Source organism: Talpa occidentalis, unplaced genomic scaffold, assembly GCF_014898055.3.
Source record: "Talpa occidentalis isolate TD23 unplaced genomic scaffold, MPIMG_talOcc4v2.1 talOcc4.7, whole genome shotgun sequence".
Classification (NCBI taxonomy): Eukaryota; Metazoa; Chordata; class Mammalia; order Eulipotyphla; family Talpidae; genus Talpa; species Talpa occidentalis.
The window spans coordinates 125,137,652-125,158,695 of record NW_023605083.1 but is presented as its reverse complement, the minus strand read 5'-3'; the positions used below and the strand labels follow the sequence as shown (position 1 = coordinate 125,158,695).

The window sequence follows — 21,044 nt, the reverse complement described above, 5'->3', positions numbered from 1 at the left end:
GCACTTCTTTCTTTTAAGAAATTGGAGTGAGCACATCTTAAGGAGAAAATTACCTCATTACATGCAGCAAAAAGAGATTTGGGTTGCTTCTTGTTGGTCTCTTATTATAATCCTCAGTACAATAAGTACAAGAAATAACAAAGCTTTTCTTTCTACATTACACTTAACAGAAAATACCCTGCCTCTGAATGGGTCACTTGAGTTTTTATGAATAGGCCATTTCCTGTGCTTCTTGTTGCTGGAGTTACAGAGGAGGTGCCACAATGCAGGCACCCTGTCCTTAAGCAGTGCCCACTTTTTGAAGTTGGTTGGAGGGTCGACCTCGTGGTTATGCTTCCCGAATTCTATAGGAATAGTGGTTAAGGATGTCAGATGACTACAGAAAGGTTTTTTTTTTAACTTTATTTGTAACTTGTAGGAAATTGCAAGTATACTCAAAAATAGACTAGTAATAAGCATCCCGCTTCAACAGTTATCCAACAATTTGCTAATTTAATTTTCCACTGACCTATTAACTGATGGTTTGGCTGAACTGTAATTCTTTTTTTTTTTTTTTTTTAAAAGATTTATTTATACAAGCACTGGGGTACAGTTGGAAGCACGGGAGGGTGAGAGAATTCACCAGAGCCAGAGTGGGGAATAGAACAGGCAGAGTGATGAAGTACACTGCTGAGGGGAGCAGCGGGCATGGCAGGAGAGGTCTGCGCGCTATGTGGGACCCTTGCCAGCAGCTGGGGATCGAACCGGCGCTGCAGAGGCTGCAGGCAGCTTCGCAGCCCAGCGCTCAACCGCTGCGCCACCAGGGGAGGCCCTGAACTGTAATTCTTGTCCATCTATATGTAACTAGTGTATAGCATCATTTCCTTGGGAAAATATATCCTGAATTCCAGCTCCGTATTGCAGGACCTTCTTTGCTTTTGTTCCGGGTATCATTTATGGAGTGAGAAGAAGCAGTAGACATTGTGAGATTTCTCAAATCGTGAAAAAAAAAATCAATTCTAGATATCTTTTCACCTCTAAAATTTATATTTAATATGTAAAGAAAGCAGTAAATCCATTGAAAACTGTTATATAGTAGCTAGCCAATAAAAAGAGATTTGCAGTACCCCCAAAGAGAAGGGGTTGCAAGCAAGATGGCCCCGGGGCATGGACATATTGGTGTGGTGGTTCTCTGGGCCTCGTTGTAAACTCTGTTTCATTCTGTTGGCTTCTTTCAGTGGTCTCCAAATTGGGTGGGTGAAGACATTGGCCAAGATGAAAATATTGAAGTTTCTATTTATATATACTTTTTTCTTTTTGTCTAAGAAAATAAATAAGCCTTGTTGATATTTTACATACCATGTATTAACCTTTGGTCAGCATCCTTGGAAATTATCAATAAGACTATTTGAAATACTGATTTACATGCATTATCATTAACTGCAAGCCTCACCCTAAGTATGTAAATTGTGCCTTGAGGTGTCAGCTGAAGATAGTACAGAGCTGTCAGGAAAAACAAAATTAGCAAAAAGGTGCTAATAATTTCATCTTTTGTGCTTTATTTCTGTTTTTTAATTTTTATAAAACTACATTAGGACATGTTTATAATTTATAAGTACATGTATAGATGGTGGGTATATACTTACAAAATTTGAATGTAGTGTGTATAATCTAAAAAGCTTGGAGGCTACTAATTTATTTGTCTTCTGATCTACTTATCATTTGAGCACTTGTTAATGTGGCTTAATGTTTATCATGTATAATTATAAAACAGACCTTGATTACTTCAGTGGTTTTATCTGATACCATGATGTTTTTCTGTCTAATTTGAAGGTTGTCTCCCAGCTCTATTACTTACTGTCTGTCAATGCATTATAAAAAGAATTCTTTGGTACCCTGAATTAAGGATACGCCTCCCTGAAGGATAGGGAAAGCTGAGATCTAGGCCATTTTCCAGGCAAAGCTTGTGGCTTTAGCCTGTCTCCACTGCTTCTAGAGGCACAACTGTGAAGGTGACCTTGAAAAGCAGGCTGCTGGAGAATGTGGATGGTATTGATGATGGCATTTCTCTCCCCTAATGGACTTTTAAAAATACTCTTAATGGGGTCTTTGAGCATTATTTGTTTTGACTGTTGACTGTTAGCATGAAGCTCTCCTTCAAAATATGAATTGTGTCTATAGGTCTGCTTTATTTTCATGGGTAAAATTAAATTTGTATCTCAAGTTCCAGAAAGCTCAATACTCTGTTTCTGCCTTATTCTGAAGTTTTGTCATCTGTGGTGTTTTAACTGGTGACTCCAGTTCTGAACCATTAATACATCAAAAAGGCTTATCCCCGGCAAAGAGAATATCCTGCCAATGGTATAGTTTTGGGGACAAAAGAAAAGTAATCATATATTTGTTTGCTTCAAAGATGGTTTTCAACAGCAGGGGCCTCAGGTCCTAACTCTGTTCTTATGTTTAGAATTTGCTCCTTCCTGATGACTGGGTGAAGGGTTGATGAAGAGGACCTGACAGGCAGGGTCAGAGGCCAGCAGTCTCGTGCTAGTCGGGTGTCAGCCCAGCACTGCACACTGAAGGTAGAGAATACACATCACGTCATGAGGCAGGGGACTGGTACTTTTCTCTGGTCATCTTGGCATCAAGCTGACCAAGAGGGCATTGGCCTTGACCTCCTGATTGGCACTGTATCTGAAAGAGAGCACAATAGTAGTCCTTCCAGACTTTATTATTTTGCAAAAGGTTAATTATAGCTTTTAATCTCTCAAAGTATTAAATGTGTCCCTTTATAGATTGTGGTTTATACTTTCAGCCAGACATAGCATCTAAATCCAGTGGAGAATTGAAGAGAACCCCCTGACCTTTTACAGACAGGATCACAGGACCAGTCTGTGGGCCAGACAGCTGCAGCCCAACTGACTGTGGTCATTGTCCCCCAGCAGCGTGCACTGTTCCCATTTAACAATTCCAGCTTCAGAAAGAAGCAAGGCTTGTCTTCATTGCTTTCGTGTGGGTTGAGGGCATCTCTGAATGTTTCAGTTAAACTGTTAAAAATGGGAGTGAGCTGCTAACTGCGCTCTCTCTTTGGACACACTCCCATGTCACAAAGTGAAGTTGGAAAAAATACCCTCCTTGGTAAGAAATTCAGGGTTAAGAAGTGTGAAACAACTGAGCAGTGGACAGTTTGCTGGACACTGTAGGGACCAACTCCCCAGATTTGATGTTTGACTGTATATCAGACAGGCTGATACCGGGCCTGTGGGGTCTGGTCTTCCACTAATAATCAAAGGACTAGGCTAACAGCTTAATGTACACTTCTTCATAATTTGAGTGTTTTGAATGTCCTTGTAGAACTACAAGAATTTAAACAATTTTAACCTTTCACTTTTCTTCTTATTCCTATGTTAAATCTTGCTCATAAGGTTTTTTAAAGGGCTTGACTTTCTGAAGTAGAATGTTTCATCTGGAGAGTACTTAGATTATCTTCTTTCATTATGTGAAGCACCTAGTAAAAGACAGCATAGATCTGCAAGGATTCACCAGAGACAGAGTGGGGAGCAGAACAGGTAGACTGACAAATCCACTGCTGAGGGGAGCAGCGGGCGAGTCAGGAGAGGTCTGCTGTACCATGTGGGTTTCTCCCTGGCCGGGGATCGAACTCGTGCTGCAGTGGCTGTGGACAGCATCATAGGCTGCATCTTAACCCCTTGCACCACCAGGGAGGCCCTATTTTCCCCTTTTTTAATGTGGCTATAAGACAGTTTTAAATTACTTACCATGACACACATTTATGACTCACGTTATAATAGTTCCATTGATGGTGCTTCCCTGTTCGATTCCTGATGTAGGAAAAACAAAATGAAAATAATTGGAAAGAAACAACATTTTATTCCTAAATTTCTCTTCTTCATCAAGTAGATAACCTGTTCAGTCTCAAGAGTTCTGCAAGAGAAAAGTCTCTACAGCCCACATTACTCTCTTTCTCAGACACTGTCCTATTATTTGGAATAACTTCATAATTCAGGGCTGCCTTTTTTTCTTTGGCCTTTCTAAATCTGGATTATAACTGTAATGCTGGGAATTTTGTCTAAAATGTTCATGCTGTTGGTTTCTTTTTTGTCTATAATAATCTTGCATAGGTGGAAATGAATGAAAAATCTTTTATACAGAGATATTATTGCAGAAATGTCATGTCAAATTATTATTACCATAATTCAAAACCGTCATTAAATAAAGGTTGAACATCTCAGCCTAGATATTATGATGGACCCACAGAGCTTTCACATATGTTCTGTGTCTTCATGTGGCCTCTGCGCTAGGCAGGAGAGGGACACAGAATTTCAGCTGAAAAAGAGCAACTCAACTGGGGATTGTCTGACCAAATGATTCATAAATGACATTGATAGCGATTTGCTAATTTTTTTAAAGATTTATTTTATTTATGCATACAAGAGCTGGGGTACAGGCCCGAGGTGCAGAGGGGTGAGATGATTCACCAGAGATAGAGTGGGGAACAGAATAGGCAGACTGACTGAAATACATTGCTGAGGGGAGTAGCGGGCGAGACAGGAGAGGTCTGCTGCGCCATGTGGGTGAGCTCCCTGGCTGGGGATCGAATTCCTGCAGCAATGACTGCGGATGGTTTCATAGTGCTGAGACTTAACCCCTTGTACCTGCAATTTGCTATTTTAATCTAATAGTCACTCAGGCCCTCTTCCCTTCCTCCATGGCTTCTTGGTTTCAATACCTCTGTCAGTAAATACATCCTGGCCTTGAGATAATTCCAGAGCAGCTCAGAAAAATCAGGTCTGCTTCAAGCTCATAGTGACCTAGTTGCCTTTAGAACGTGGTGTAGTAAGCCCAATATATACAAGAAAGTGTATTTTGCAACCAAATCGGGAAAAAAGAAAACTGTGGGTTATATATCAGGAGATATTTAATGAAGATGTTTGTGTCTAAAAAGACAACTAAATACATTTACAGCAAACTATTCAACAGCAGAATGCATTTTTTATAGTGTCCTTGGAACATTCACCATTTTATATTTATAAAATGCAGGAAATGGGAAGATATCAACTAAAATTCCTAGAAACTTCTTTTAAAGAAATCTGAGCCATCCCTATCATCTGAAAAAGGACAATGGGGGCAGGAAGTGTATTCAGTGATGAGTATCGATTACAGCTGTAAGCTCAGCTTTAGCACAGTTTTATGGTGTAGGCTTTGTGTGTTGTCCATATATTTCAATGTTTGTTCATTATAAAATCAATGTATAGATACATTTGTGTTGATTTGGGCATGGGGAACCTAGAACACAATTTGTTTTGAGTTACTGTATCTCTTTGAATTTTGACATGTTGTTGGTCATATCTACAGTTTATTTAAAAATTTATTTAAAAGTTTATTCTCAAAATCCAGTTTGGGGGCCTCCCCGGTGGCGCAGTGGTTGAGCGCTGGGTTGCGAAGCTGCCCACAGCCTCTGCAGCACCGGTTCGATCCCCGGCTGCTCCCCGGCCACCGGAGGAGGGTCCCACATGGCGCACAGACCTCTCCTGCTGCCCGCTGCTCCCCTCAGCAGTTTACTTCGGTCCTTCTGCCTGCTCTGCTCCCTGCTCTGGCTCTGGTGAATTCTTTCGCCCTCCCGCGCTTCTGACTGTACCCAGTGCTTGAATGAATGAATGAATAAACAAACAAACAAACAAACAGATAAATAAATTTTAAAGATAAATAAATCTTTAAAAAAAAAATCCAATTTGGTTTCAGTGTCCAGAATACCACAGGGGTCATCATTTTCATTCTGAATCAGATTTGTGTTTATTCTAATTTTACTAATGGGAGTTTTTCTCCATCAGGGATGGATGAATGAGATTTACAATTATGATCCAGAAACTTACCATGCCACCTTGACACATTCAGTCTTTGTTCGACTTGAGGGTGGAACCTTAAGACTTTCAAAGCCCAATAAAAACATATCCAGGAGGGCAAGCTACAATGAAACAAAGCCAGAGGTCACCTACATCAGCCAGAAAATCTACGACCTCTCAGACAGCAAGGTGAGCACCACTAACTTTAGAAACTTAGATGAATGAAAAGCCTTTGGAATTTGGGCTGCTTTACTGATTTTTCCCCCTAAAAATGTTGTGTTTGTGTGTGTGTTTTAATATTAGTATAAATCAGACCAGTAACCTCTCAAGTGTTAATGTGCTTATGACTCGCCTGAGCACCTTTTTTTTTTTTTTTTCTCTGAGCACCTTTTTGAAGGCTGGTTCTACTTCAGCAATTTTGAGTGGGCCTGAGGGTCTGCATTTTTATGAGCTTTCAGTTGATTACCTGTGCCACTGGTCCATGGACCACACTTTGAGAAGCAGAGGAGTCACATACTCTTCTGACTTTGAGAGTTAATTTTTTCAGCCAAACACAAAGCCATGTGTGGAGGTGCTAGAGTAATAATTAAAGAAGCCTCAGTCAATGTGAAAATTATGGGTACGTGACATAACTACATTTGAAAAGATTATTAAATGCTTATGTCTTTGAGAGATGTAAATTATTATGCCCCAAAGCTGTAGGTTCTCTGTTCTTCTTATAACATGTGAGTAATCTTTTAAGTTTCCTCAGGATTTACAGAAGTATTTAAAACATTTTTGTATATATTTATTCCGAACTTGAGGTTGATAAATTTGATCATCCCATCTGGATATAGTTTGATAAATTCATTTTTCCGCCTAGTTTAAGTTTCTTCCAGGGTCATTAAACTGAATTGGTATCCAAACTTAGTTTACTTGACCAGTATTACTTAGATAATCCATTAAACAAGTAATGTGCTACTTTTACCTCGCAATTACAGATATTTGTAACTCTTGAAATATTCTTTAAAAATCTATTTTCTTTGAAAACAAGTCCTGTGGGAAAATTATTCCAGTTTTTATGTGGGCAGGTGGTAATTATTTCACATTCATTATGTTAGAAATACTCTAAAGTTTGCATTTGTGCTGTGCATAATATTAATGCACAATGTAGACAATTCTTTATTTAGTATAAATAAAGATAAATGATCATTGCTCTTTTTCTGTAGATTTATCTGGTACCTAAAAGTTTGGCTCGAAAACGAATCTGGAATAAAAAATACCCAATTTGTATTGAACTTGGTCGACAAGATGATTTTATGTCTAAGGCCCAGACTGATAAGGAGCCTTGTGAAGAGAAACCACCAGCTGAGAGAGAGCTGGGAGGTGAGGACCCGAAGAAGCCATCCCATCCTCAGGAGGGAGCAAGATCTGGCCCCCGAGATCAGATACTGTATCTCTTTGGGAGAACTGGTCGAGAAAAAGAAGAGTGGTTTAGGAGATTTATTCTGGCATCTAAGCTGAAGTCAGAAATCAAGAAGCCACCTGGTGTCTCTGGAAGTAAACCAGGTAATGACATTTGTGCTGAATGCTTGTGTGTCTTTAAAGGACCTGGAGCAGAACTGAGAGGGAGTCCCAGGTAGGAAGAAAGGAAGCCCACCTTGATTGATGACTGTGTCTGTTCGTAAGGGAGGTTTTCACAAATCGTTTGCTTTTTAGGCTGATGGCTGCAGTCCTTACCTAGTGGTAAAAGTCAGAGATGTAGCTGGGGTCAGGCGAGCTGCATCCTTACAGCTCCGATGTCCTTTCATTATGCCTTAGTCTGGGTTATTAGTAAGGCTAGAATTGGGGTACTTATGATGAGTCTAAGCCAAGAAAAGTGTGATTAAACTAGTAGCAGAAGTAAATTGGTAAAGACTGTGCCATTTGAAACCCTCGCTGACCCACTGCCTGCCTGGGTGGCTTTGTCAGCTGTTATGGTGTGACAGCTCCATTCTGTCAATACCAAGAGGAGAGGAGTCCTCCTGCTCGACCAGCTGGCCCTGTCCTCCTCTCAGGGATGCTGTCACGAAAGCCGAGGTTTCACCAGAATCCGCATCGTGCTTCTTAATCTTGACTGTTGGGGGTACCTTGTTAAAATGCAGGTTCTGACTTCAGAAGTCTGCAGGAAGCTGGGGTGCTGCATCTTTGACAGACAGTGCCCGCCCCGCAGTTGAAAAGGGCTCTCTAGGACACTGTTAGAATTCTAGCATCATCTCTGCACAGCAGGGTCTTGATGTGCTATAGGGCCATCATCCACGAGATCCCTAGAGTGTGACAGAGCTTGTAGTTTCTCATCCCCTGGGGAAGTGTGACAATAGCCTTGAAGAGGCTGTTCTTTGGCCAGGAGGCCCCGGCCAGGACCCAGGGTAGTTTCCTTCCTTCCCCTAGGATGACGGGGATGGGGGGAGGCACGGGTCTCTCTGGGTTCAGTTTGAAGTGTTGGTGCCTTGCTACCCTATTTATTTTCATCCTTGTTTTTAAATACCTATTAACTAAACTTGAGACTTTATTTGAATTTCACTGGTTTTTCCTCCAATGTCCTCTCTCTACAGCAAGATCTAATCCAAGGTCTGTAGTACATTTCGTTTTCAGCCATTTTGAAAAGTTTTTGGTACAGCTCTTACACCAACATTAAAAATAATGCTGACCATTAAAATGGTATGAGGATGAGAAAGGATTACCTTTTAAAAATTTACTTCTGCAGGTATGCAGTGTAAAGCCTGAGATATTCGAGTGCTGGAAATGAGCTCGCCTAAAACTTAGCAAGTGGCTTGCATGCCCTTTGGGAGGCTGTGAGGAGCTGTGGCTCAGATGGCTAGTGCCTCGCAAAATAAAACGATTTGATTTTTAGCCACTCTGCCCCCCCACTTTCCTCTCAGGGTGAGACTAAAGCCAATTATTGGCATCAGGCACTTCCCGTGCTTAGACCCTCTAGTGCTACAGGAAACTTTAAGTGTCAGGGTTACTTTTGAAGTACTTTGCAGTCTGTTCCCGCCTAATGCTCCATCTCTGCCCCATGTACTGCTCTGCTTGGAACTTCAGAGAGGCCCTGTTTTTGCATATGTCATCCCTTCTACCTGAAATGTTCTTCCTACACCTGGGCTGGGAAAATGCTGCTGCTTTCCAAAGGCTGCCCAGATGTTTCTCCTGGAAGAGTCCGTTTTGGGATCACCTCTCAGCTTTCTCAGGCAGAGGAAGTCACCTCCTTTCTGGCCTGCAAGTCCTTTAGTTGTACTTCCATTGCAGTGCTCACTACCGAACATTGTGATGTATTTGCCTAGATGCCCAAGTTCAAGGGAAAGGATTAGGTCTTAATTTTTTTTTTTTTTTTTTTTTGTGTGTGGTATAAATCTCCTCAGTGGAAATACTTTTATTTTTATTTATTTATTTTTTAATTAATAAATTTTATTTTTATATTCCCCATACAATTGCAGTCCCCCCATTCTGACCCCAATCCCTCCCCTCCCGCCCCCCCCCCCAAAAAGTGTCTCTGGTTCATAGTTTTGTTGATTTTGATTTTCACTTTCTTATAGTTATTCATTTTCCTGGTCCCTTATTTAAGTATTCTAGATTCCTGCTATGAGTGAGACCATCCGGTATTTTTCTTTTTCTTTTTGGCTTATTTCACTGAGCATGATCCCTTCCAGCTCCATCCATGTTGCTGCAAATTGCATGTGTTTATCTTTTTTGAATGCTGAGTAATATTCCATGGTATATATGTACCACATCTTCTTGATCCAGTCATCTATTTTTGGGCATTTGGGCTGTTTCCAAAGCTTAGCTATTGTAAATAGTGCTGCTATAAACATAGGGGTGCAGGTGTTCTTTGGAATTGATGTTTCTGTGTTCTTTGGGTAAATACCTAGGAGTGGAATTGCTTGATCCTGTGGAAGCTCTATGTTTAGTAGGTCCAGAAATCTCCACACAGCTCTCCATAGTGGTTGGACCAGTTTGCACTCCCACCAACAGTGCAGAAGAGTTCCTTTTTCTCCACAACCTCGCCAACATTTGTTGTTGCTAGTTTTTTTAATATGTGCCATTCTCACTGGTGTAAGATGGTATCTCATGGTAGTTTTGATTTGCATTTCCCTGATTGCAAGTGATGTTGAACATTTTTTCATATGCCTGTTGGCCATTCGCATTTCCTCTTCAGAGAAGTTTCTTTTTAGCTCCTCTGTCCATTTTTTGACTGGATTATTTTCTTTGTTGTTGTTGAGTCTCATCAGTTCTTTGCAGATTTTTGTGATCAGTCCTTTATCATTAGTGTTGTGTGCAAAAATGTTCTCCCAGTTGGTGGGGTTTCTCTTTGTTTTTGTTATTGTCTCTTTTGCTGTGCAGAAGCTCTTTAATTTGATGTAGTCCCAGCTGTTGATCTTTGCCTTCACTATCACTGCTTTGGGTGATGTGTCTGTAAAGATGTCTTTGATATGCAAATCACGTAGTGTTTCGAGGGCTTTTATCATGAATGGGTGTTGCACTTTGTCGAAAGCTTTCTCAGCATCTATTGATATTATCATATGGTTTTTATATTTATTTTTGTTGATGTGTTGGATAACGTTGATTGATTTTCGGATGTTAAACCATCCTTGTGTCCCTGGAATGAATCCTACTTGGTCGTGGTGAATTACCTTATGGATACACTGTTGGATTCTGATAGCTAAAATTTTATTGAGGATTTTTGCATCAGTGTTCATTAGGGAGATTGGCCTATAGTTTTCTTTTTTTGTGTTGTCCTTGTTCGGTTTTGGTATTAGTGTAATGTTGGCTTCATAGAACGTGTTAGATATTATACCTTCCTTCTCAATTTTTTGGAAGAGTTTGTGAAGGATAGGCACCAATTCATCTCTGAATGTTTGGTAGAATTCATTTGTAAATCCATCAGGTCCTGGGCTTTTGTTTTTGGGGAGGTTTTTGATTACCATTTCAATTTCACTAATTGTAATTGGTCTGTTTAGGTGTTCTATTTCTTCTTTATCTAGCTTTGGGTGATTGTAGAGTTGTAGGAATTTGTCCATCTCCTCTAGATTGTTGAACTTGTTTCCATATAACTGTTCATAGTAGTTATTAATTATTCTTTTGATTTCTGCTGTGTCCGTTGTGATTTCTCCTCTTTCATTTATTATCCTATTTATTTGTGCTTTCTCCCTTTTTGCCCTTGTGAGCCTGGCTAGGGGTTTATCTATTTTATTTATTTTTTTGAAGAACCAGCTCTTGGTTTCATTGATCTTTTGGATTGTTTTTTTAGTTTCGATTTCATTTATTTCTGCTTTGGTTTTTATTATTTCTTTTCTTCTACTGGTTTTGGGGTTTTTTTGTTGTTCTTTTTCTAGATCTTTGAGCTTTGAGATTAGGTTGTTTCTTTGAGTTCTTTCTTGTTTCTTGATGTGAGCATCTATTGCTATATATTTTCCTCTTATTACTGCTTTTGCTGCATCCCATACATTTAGGAAATTGGTGTCCTCTTTGTCATTCAATTCAAAGAATTTTTTAATTTCTTCTTTTATCTCCTTGTTAGTCCAGTGGACTTCCAGTAGTGTGGGTTTCAATCTCCATGAGGTAGGAGAGTACCTTGCCTTCTTTTTATGGTTTATTTCTAGTTTTATGCCTTCATGGTCAGAAAAGATGGTTGGTATGATTTCAATCTTGGTGTATCTGTTGATGTTTGTCTTGTGCCCCAGTATATGATCGATCCTAGAGAATGATCCGTGTGCGCTTGAGAAAAATGTATACTCAGATTTTTTTGGGTTTAGTGTTCTATATATGTCTGTTAAGCCCAAGCACTCTAGATCCTTATTTAGAGCTTTAGTGTCTTTACTTATATTTTGTCTTGTTGATCTATCCATTGTTGATAGTGGTGTGTTGAAGTCTCCCACTACGTATGTGTTTTCTCTGATGTCTGTTTTCAGAGATGCCAATAGTTGTCTGATATATTTTGGTGCTCCTTCGTTTGGTGAATATATGTTAATGAGTGTTATTTCTTCTTGAAGTATTGTCCCCTTGATCATAATGTAATGACCCCTGGGGTCTCTTTTTATCTTTTTAAGTTTGAAATCTGTTTTATCTGATATGAGTATAGCTGTTCCTGCCTTCTTTTTTGGTCCATTTGCTTGTAGAATTGTTTTCCATCCTTTAACTTTGAGTCTATTTTTATCTTTTGCAGCTAAATGTGTTTCCTGGAGACAGCAAAAGGTTGGGTTTTGTTTCTTAATCCAGCCTGCAACTCTGTGTCTTTTTATTGGAGAGTTTAGTCCATTTACATTTAGAGTTAGTATTGATATGTTAGCATCTGTATTTGCCATTGTGTTTGTCTTTCCTTTGATTTTATTTATTTATTCTTTTAATAACTTTCTTTGGCCTTCTTTTGTTGTTATTCGTCCCTCTGAGGTTCTGGCTTTAGGACTCCTTGTAGTATTTTTTGGAGTGGGGGTTTAGTCGTAATAAAATTCCGGAGTTTCTGTTTGTCTGGGAAGGTCCATATTCTTTCTTCAAAGAGGAAGGAAAGCTTTGCGGGATAGAGTATTCTTGGTTGGCATCTGTTTTCTTGGAGTCTGTTGACTATGTCCCTCCACTCTCTCCTTGCCCGTAGTGTTTCTTCAGAGAAGTCTGATGTCAGTCTGATTGGTTTCCCTTTGAATGTTATCTGTTTCTTCCCTCTTGTTAGTTTCATTATTTTTTCCTTGTCTTGGATTCTTGGGAGTTTTACTATTATGTGTCTTGCTGTATTTTTCCTTTCGTCATGGAAGTTTGGTGTTCTTCTTGCTTCTTGTATATCAATTTTCAGATCCTTCTTCGCGTTTGGGAAGTTCTCTTCAATTATATCCATGAATATTTTCTCTGTTCCTACATCTCTCTCCTCTCCTTCTGGAATTCCTATAACTCTTATATTTCCTTTCCTCATGGAGTCAGATAGTTCCCGAAGTCTCTCTTCGGTCTTTTTCCTTCGTACTTCTCCTTCCTTTTCTATTTTAGTTCTTTTTATTTCTGTGTCTTCAAGAGTACTTATTCGTTCTTCCATTTCATCTATTCTGCTTTCATTGCTTTTCCCAGAGTTCTTTAGTGTCTCCATTAATTCTTTGATCTCCTGCATTTCTTTTACTTCCCTCTTTAGGGACTCAATTTCATTCTTCTGGTCATTAATTATTTTCCCCTTATCATTGTTTTCCTTTATGACTTCTGTCAGTTTTTTAATCACAGCAATTTTAAATTCTCTATCGGGAAGGCTCAGAAGTTCTTCCAAGTTACTGTCGTTGCAATCTGGTAGATGGTTTTCTTTTTGCGGTGTGCTTTTTTGCTTAGGAGTTGCTGGGTTGCATGTGGTTTTTCTACTCCCTACTGCCTGTTTTCTAATTTGCCGTATTCCTTGTGACACTGTGTTGCTGGTACTGGCCGGCATCTTGGGCGACCTTCCCAGCTCACCACTGGCTCCTCTGGGGAACTTCTGCTGGGTTCACAAGTCTCCAGCAAAGAAAGGTCCCTGCTCTGTCTCCTCGGTGAGCCTTCTGCTGGGTTCACACAGTCTCCAGCAAGAAAGGTCCCTGCTGCAAAATGGCGATGCGGGAACGCGCTCCCCTGCACGCCCGGTCTGCCCCAGCGGTGGGTGCTGCTCCCCTCTGGGCTGGAACTGCAGGCTAGAAGGCGCCCAGCATGGGCAAGCCTCCCAGCTTACCTCTGTCTCCTCGGTGAGCCTTCTGCTGGGTTCACACAGTCTCCAGCAAGAAAGGTCCCTGCTGCAAAATGGCGATGTGGGAACGCGCTCCCCTGCACGCCCGGTCTGCCCCAGCGGTGGGTGCTGCTCCCCTCTGGGCTGGAACTGCAGGCTAGAAGGTGCCCGGCGTGGGCAAGCCTCCCAGCTTAACCTCTGTCTCCTCGGTGAGCCTTCTGCTGGGTTCACCCAGTCTCCAGCAAGAAAGGTCCCTGCTGCAAAATGCCGGTGCCGGGGACGCGCCAGGTCTTAATTCTTAACATGGAATTGGCTTAGCTTGAGTGGCTGATGAAAAGCGTGTTGAATGAATGATTCCTGTTGGGCCTCGCGTGGCCTGCGAGTGAGCAGCTAGCTCTCAGCTCCCTTCTCTTTGCCCCCTGGTAGCACCCTGCGCCCACCAGCACTTGGGGAATGTCGTCCTGCATTTGACCCTGAGAAGAGAAGGTACCGACCAGCTGTATTTTATCGCTCCCATTACTCTGAATTGTCTTGGAGCGGAATAAAAGCTCTTCTTTAAAAAGTGTCTGTCATTAAAGCAGAAGGTGTTTTTCAGGATGGGAAAAAACAGCCTAATCAATATTTTTTTAGCTGTCATTTGATACCATTTTCGCTGTTACTCATCTTAACCCAGTGGAGTTTGCTCTGCATTCCTTTTCCACTGCAGTCACTTCTTCATCTGTATTAACAGCCGCCCTTCTCTGCTGCAGGGGTCTTGCCCTCTCACAGCAGACACAGCAGCCCCTCGGGCCACCTGACCCACAGCCGCAGTAGCAGCAAAGGCAGCGTGGAAGAGCTTATGTCCCAGCCAAAGCAGAAAGAGCTGGTGGGCAGCGTGCGGCAGAAGATGCTTCTGGACTACAGCGTGTACATGGCCAGGTGTGTCCCCCAAGAAAGCCAGAGCCCTCAGAGGAGCCCCGTGCAGAGTGTGGAAAGCAGCCCCACGGCTGGGAAAAAGGTAAAGCAACTGCTGAACTGAGGCGTTTCTGTCCTGCTACTTAAATGCATTCCTTCCAACTTACACACTCGAAGTGTCTCTTATGTGCCAGGCCTGTCCTAGTGACACAGTGAAGAGCAAGACAGGTGAGGGCCCTGCCCTCAGGAAGCCTGCACTCTGGTCAGGGAGACAGCAAGAAACAAACGTGAGGTGGTGGTAAGATAAAATAAAGCCATTATGGGAGGTGGAAAGTGGTCAGAACTGCCATTTTAGATTGGTGGCCAGAGGGGCCATTTTGAGAAAGTGACCTTGTTGCAGAGGTCTGACCAGAGTGAGAGAGTGCGCTGGGGCACTGTGTGAGAGAGGAGCTGGGGGGCAGGGGGCAGGGGTGCCACCATCGAGGGCAGAGGCCCCACAGCACAGAAGTGGTCAACGCATGGGTGGATGGGGAGCAAGGGACAGGGAAGCAGACCGGAGGAAGGCCATGGGATTGGTTGCAAGGGAGATGGGGACGCCCTGGGAGAGTTTTGAGCAGGGAATAAAGTTGATCTGATTTAAATTGGATGGGTTACTGGCTCTCTGTGGAGAGGAGAGCTGGCTGTGGGCAGAACGAGGGGGCGGGAGGCGATTTTGCAGTGGAGGATGAGGGTGAGATTAAGGCGTATCAGGTGGTGAGAAGTGGCTGCCTTCGGGGTGTGTTGGAGGGAGTGTGAGGCCAGGTTTTCTGTGTTCAGTTCCTGAGGTGTCTGACCTCTTACAGTGACTGTGTTTCTGTTCTTAGCAGGACACGTGCGTCGCCTCCCACTCTGCGCCTTTAGCCGGTCGTCAGTCTGTAGTCATTCCTTTGATCCTCGTCAGTGCAGAGGAGGTTCCTGAACCCTCCCCCAGCCAGTTTTATCAGGACAAAAAGAGACAGTGTGACTTTGCCGGCCTCTGACCCGCTGCCTCCACGCTCTAAGTTAACAGGCTTGAGTGGGAAGCAGGCCTCTCTCTAGGCAGCGTGGACCATAATATGAGATATAAATTGTTCTACCAATGTCCTCCTTATACCAGAGAGTCCCCCTATCCCAGAGTCGCCTGCCCCTGGATTGTCAGCTGTCCATATTCTCAGCAGACTTGGGGAAATGAGGAGAATTGTGCACTGATGTAACCAAAATTGCCTAATAAAATGCTTACTTTTTTTAAAGAGTTCCTTGTCCTTAAAAGGCAAGCATGTTTTAGAACATTGTTTCCAATGCATGTTCCCCGAGCTTGCTGTGGGTGTAGTCAGGGGGTCTGTCACCAGCATCAGTTGTGGGGGTCTCTATTACAAACCTTTCCAGGTACGTGGCAACTGCCCCTTTAAGTACTGAGGCATTTTTTCTTCTCTTCAATCTGATGAAAATCTTTAAAAACCACATTGCACTTCCTGAGCCCTTAAGCAGATCAAGCAGCATGATTTAATATTTTCTTGATAATTTAAAGACACAGTACCACCGTGACCAGCCGTCATGCCGGCCTCCTGAGGTCACAGCCTTTCACCCTGAGTCTGGGCATCCCCACACGCAGACTCTGCAGGTTTTCTCTCAGTTCTCTGTGGCTGGTGTTGGCCTGCGTCCCTCTGGCCTTTCCTCGAGCACCCCGCCTCCCACCCCCCCCTTATTAAGCTAGTGATTCTGATCTGTGTGGGCCGGGAAGCCAGACCCAGACTTGTGTGAGCAGAGAGAAGTATGTTCGAAAGAGGGACCTTTGAAGAAACCATATGAGCTTTGGTGACGGGCTCCTGCATCCGCCTGGCCTGCCTGAAGCCCGGGTGGCCCGTACCCTGCACCTGGACGGGTCTGGTAGTGGACATGATCTTGAATAAGATATAGGTGTATGTTTTAGTTATCTATTGCCAGATAACAAACAACCCCAAGAGTGGTGGCTTAAAATGGTAACAGTTACTTATTTTGCTCACAAATTTGTAACTTGGACACAACTTAGCCCGAGAGACTTCTCTGTGCTCTAGGTAGTGATAGCTGGGGAGGCTGGGCTGGAGCTGCGGAATCTGCTCCCATGATGGTGCACTCCATGTTGGCAGGTAGCTGCTGGTTGTTGACTGGGGGCTATGGGAGGTGAAGGGGGGCATCTCAGGGCTCCTTTAGCGTGGTGACTGGGTTGCCCTTTAGCGGCTTCCTTTAGCGTGGTGACTGGGTTCAGAGGGCACGTGTCCTTAGAGAAAGAGCCAGGCAGACGCTATGCGTGGCCTTTTCTGATCTCGTCCCAGGAGTACACGAGTGTCTCCGGCCTCACGTGCTGTCATCCAGGTAGTCACACAAGCCCCCTAGGCTCAAGGAGAGGAGCATAGGTTTGGGCTCTTGCTGCAGGAGTAAGAAGTTTGGAAGAGCATGTGGAATGGGAAGTACCACCATCTGATACTGTGCTCCCCCACTGTTACTACTTCTCATACTTTTCTTTGTAAGTCACTAGAGGTAGTTTTTTATGAGTTTTATTTCTTATTTCATAATTTGAGCCAGTGATGACACCCCCCCCCCTTTATTTTATTTTCTTGGCGTGTGTGTGCATGTGAAACATTAACTTGATTCCAGAACTCGAAGTTCAACAAAGGCTTACTCAGGAAAATGGCATCTTCCTCACCCCATTCCTTCCATCCTTCATTGCCATTTCCACCCACCCTTGTCCTGATCCAAGCTCTTAGTCTCTGGTTATCCTTTCTGGGTGTCTTAGTTCCCCTTCTCTGCTACTCAGAGATGTTCTTTTGCATGTTGCTCTTTTCACTTATGGCTACATTCTGGAAATCACTCCACATTAATTCATAAATTGCTCCCCCTCCCCTTGTTTTTAAACAGTTGCAAAAGCACTCTAATTTGTGAATGTTCCCTTGTTTATTCAGTTTCTCTCTGATGTGGGCAAATAGGTTAATTTCCAATATTTCACAATTGTAAACAACGCCACAGTGAGTAACGTATACGTGTACTTTTCGTGTACTTTTGTGTGTCGTTGGAGGTGTATCTTCGAGGTGAAACTGTAAAAGTGAGATTTTGCTACATAAGAAGGTAAATACACATGAAGTCTTGTTAGTTATTACCAAATCTCTCCCCCATCCCCGCAAATGGCTTGCACCAGTGTTGATTCCCACCAGTATCGAGTGCCTGTTCCCCTATCACCTCACCATATGTGGGCCTTAGGCTGGCCTGGGTTATTTTTTAGGTTTCATAATCTCTGATATCATGCGTCTAAGAACAGCTCGCAGGGCTGAGGCACAGGAACCTCTGACATATCTTCAGGTTCCGTCATCATGTGGCCAGTGTTGGCCACCACCTACGTGCTTGCCTGGGGTAGCACAGCCCCTCCTTTTTCACAGAAGGAGCTTGGGCCATAACTCCAACCTTTGCCTCATCTCTCCCCTCCATACCTCCAGCCAGCTGCTCTGTCTTATAGGCCGTAATCAAAGCATCCCTGACCCTGAAGCCTCCAGGGTCTAAGGGCAGCTTCTAACTGCCTAGTGCTGAACTAGGTCTGGAGGTGAATGGGAACACTGGGTAGGTCATTGGTGCTCAGGAGCCAAACCAGTATTAAAACCCACTAGGGACATAATTAGTAACTATAGACTAGATTTGTATTAAATAACACTAAAACACATTTGGCGATTATTTTTTCCCATAATAATTAAAAACAGAGGACTTTGCATATTGAAATCATTTTGGAGCTTACACTTTGAATGACAAAGTCCCACTGTTTTTGGAGAAAGCGCCTGGCACTCTAGATGTCTAATGGCCAGTGACCGGCTGCAGAGTCCTGACTCGCCCCTACAGCTCCGCTCGTCCCACGGCCACGGCTATGCCAGCCTCCAAAGTCTCCACGCCCCGTGAGCCTGATGCCATTCTCTCTTTGCAGGAAGCTGACCCTCTAGAATAGTGATAGACTGTGAGGCTGGCTGAGAAGACCTGGGCCTTTATCATCTTGTCAGGGTGGTCTCCTCATCTCAGGAGATCGAAATAGTAATTCAGAAAACGAGAAAATAAAGAAATTCTCTCAAAATCTGTCTAAAAGTAGGAGAGTATGAGTCCCTCAGGAAGGGAGACCACGCAGACTGGCTGTTCAGGTTGTGAGCAGCGAGGCAGCTCGTCCTGTGTGTTAAACATGTTAAACATAATGCTGAAGAGTTATATGACCCAGCAGTTCCACTCCCAGGCACATAGCCGAGAGAGAAGAAAACTATGTCCACATAAAAACTCATAGCCAAGTGGTCATAGCTGTATTCTTTTTTTTTTTTTTAAGATTTATTTATACAAGCACTGGGTACAGCCAGAAGCGCAGGAGGGTGAGAGAATTCACCAGAGCCAGAGCAGAGAGCAGAGCAGGCAGAAGGACCGAAGTACACTGCTGAGGGGAGCAGCGGGCGGCAGGAGAGGTCTGCGCGCCATGTGGGACCCTCCTCCGGTAGCCGGGGAGCAGCAGGGGATCGAACCGGCGCTGCAGAGGCTGTGGGCAGCTTCGCAACCCAGCGCTCAACCGCTGCGCCACCGGGGAGGCCCCATAGCTGTATTCTTCACAGCAGCAGTAGTCAGAAATGACAGAAATGTCCATCAGCTGCTGAACCGGTGACGTGTGGTGGACCTCACCCATTTTACAATGTGGGTAAATCTTGAAAACATTATGCTAAGTGAAAGGAATCAGTTACAAAATAACACATATTATTTGATTCCATATCTGTGAAATGTCCAGAATAGGCAAGTTTATCAGGACAAATTAGTGGGCTGGTGATGGTGGTGGTGGGGCTGGATCTGAAAAGGAATGGGAAAGACTGCTAATGGGCACAGGGCTTTTTGGGAGGGTGATGATAATATTCTAAAACTGACTGTGGTAATGGCATCACAACTCTGTGAATACACTAAAAACCGCTGGCTTGTGGTCTTTAAGGGGGTGACCTATATGACATGTCTAGTCCCAGACCATAATTTTATCTGAAAGATAATTTTTAAGTATGCAAAATCCTGTTAGAACAATTTTGCTTTTTTAACTAGTTCTGTATTCTTAAAAGTACATGTAATTGCAAAAAGAGTGAAAGGAAAGATGGTAAGAATACCGTGAATGTTTATCTCGGCCAGTGGGATCGTGGATGTTTCTACAATAACAATGGGAGGTTTTTATAATCAAGAAACAGACACACAGGCCTAGGGGAAGAGTCTTCTGTTGGGCTTTCTTCTTGGCCAGATGGCCTTTCTAAAACCCAAGTTGTGCGTGAGCAAGCCTTGAGCTGGCCTCCTAGTCATTTGTAAGTGTAAAGGCTACAACACAAGGCTAAGTCTATAGTACTCAGTCTATACTACTTTCCTTCAGAGGTTAGTTTTCAATAAAATATATCCCAGGAGCTACTCAGATCATTACAGTAGCCTTGCTTCAGCTTCAGGCCATTAGGCTCTGCAAACCTTTTCTTCTGGAAACCACCTTTAGAAAGTTACCCTTTCTAAATGTATGTGTAGAATTGAAATGGTGCAATGAATATTCTTCTCATGTTTCATCTGTAGCCAACAGTGTTGTTAGGAAATGTATGCACTTTTATTCCTTAAGCTCTTAAATTTTTATGACATTCATTAGAAGTGAGTTCTTTCTGGCCACCTCCTAAATCCAGATTTTAATCACAAAGCTGCTTTGTGCACTGTCAGTGTTCTGCTGCTCCTGGAGTTTCCTTTTTTCCCAGTGAGTCTGTGGAGAGAAACTTGCATCTGAAAAATGAACTGTTGGGGAGGAAAAAACAACCTGCTTGTCACATATTTGAGAAATTTGTTTCCACATTATATACCTTTGGCTTGGCCATAAATTTGGCCAGAAATAGTCTTCGTTTCTTCCATTTTGTGCTAAACCTGTTTCCTCTGAATAACTGGGGTTATAAAGAAAGGTTAATAAAGGGTAGACACTCACTTGAGAAGGAAAGAAAGAGTAACCTGTTCTCTGATGTAGTCTACAAGTCTGACACTGGGCAGCAGCCTGGCATTGCCTGGATATCCGGGGAGGAGGGCCTTGTCCTTGCGTGAGTGTTTGCTCAGAGGCCCGTGTAGATGATCTGATATGACTCAAAGACAAACCCTAGAAAAGCTGGACCGGATCCCCTTGGGGGTGGCTTGCAGATGTCCCTCTAGAGAGAAGAGTGGTTCCGAGAAGCACATAAACTTGTGGCATGATTGAGTGCTCGCTGATCACAGGCTTCTGCGCTTTCTGTCTAAGACCTGGAGGTAGAAATGTCTTGGTTATTATCAACAGACACTCCAGCACTTCAGGAGGCATTACGGGAGTGAGGTGGAGCCCTGTCTCCTAAGTGGAGTGACCAACACATTATTGTTTCAACCAGAGTTGAGTCATTTTTAAATGAGACTTGCCAACATTCATAAGGGAGAACTTTGAGAACACCCAAATTTTAAGGACTCCTAGAACCAAAAAGTCTCTCCTTATATATATTAACATGAGATTAGAAAATGCATATAAACTCCTACGTCCCCAAAGAGAGAGAAAAACACAAATTCAGACGAAACTAGTGGACAGGTGGGTGCTGGGCAGTCAGTGC

At 43.0% G+C, this 21,044-nt stretch overlaps 1 protein-coding gene across 4 annotated transcripts in view; it reads left to right on the top strand.

Annotated features, from left to right (window-relative positions):
- TEX2 (testis expressed 2) overlaps positions 1-21,044 on the top strand; it is a 98,983-nt gene that overhangs the window by 50,488 nt on the left and 27,451 nt on the right. For all 4 annotated transcript variants that reach the window (XM_037494481.2, XM_054688910.1, XM_037494482.2 and 1 more), the window contains exons 3-5: positions 5,829-6,029; positions 7,049-7,388; positions 14,271-14,518. In XM_037494481.2, coding sequence (XP_037350378.1) covers positions 5,829-6,029; positions 7,049-7,388; positions 14,271-14,518 — 789 coding nt within the window. The remainder of the gene's footprint in view (positions 1-5,828; positions 6,030-7,048; positions 7,389-14,270; positions 14,519-21,044) is intronic.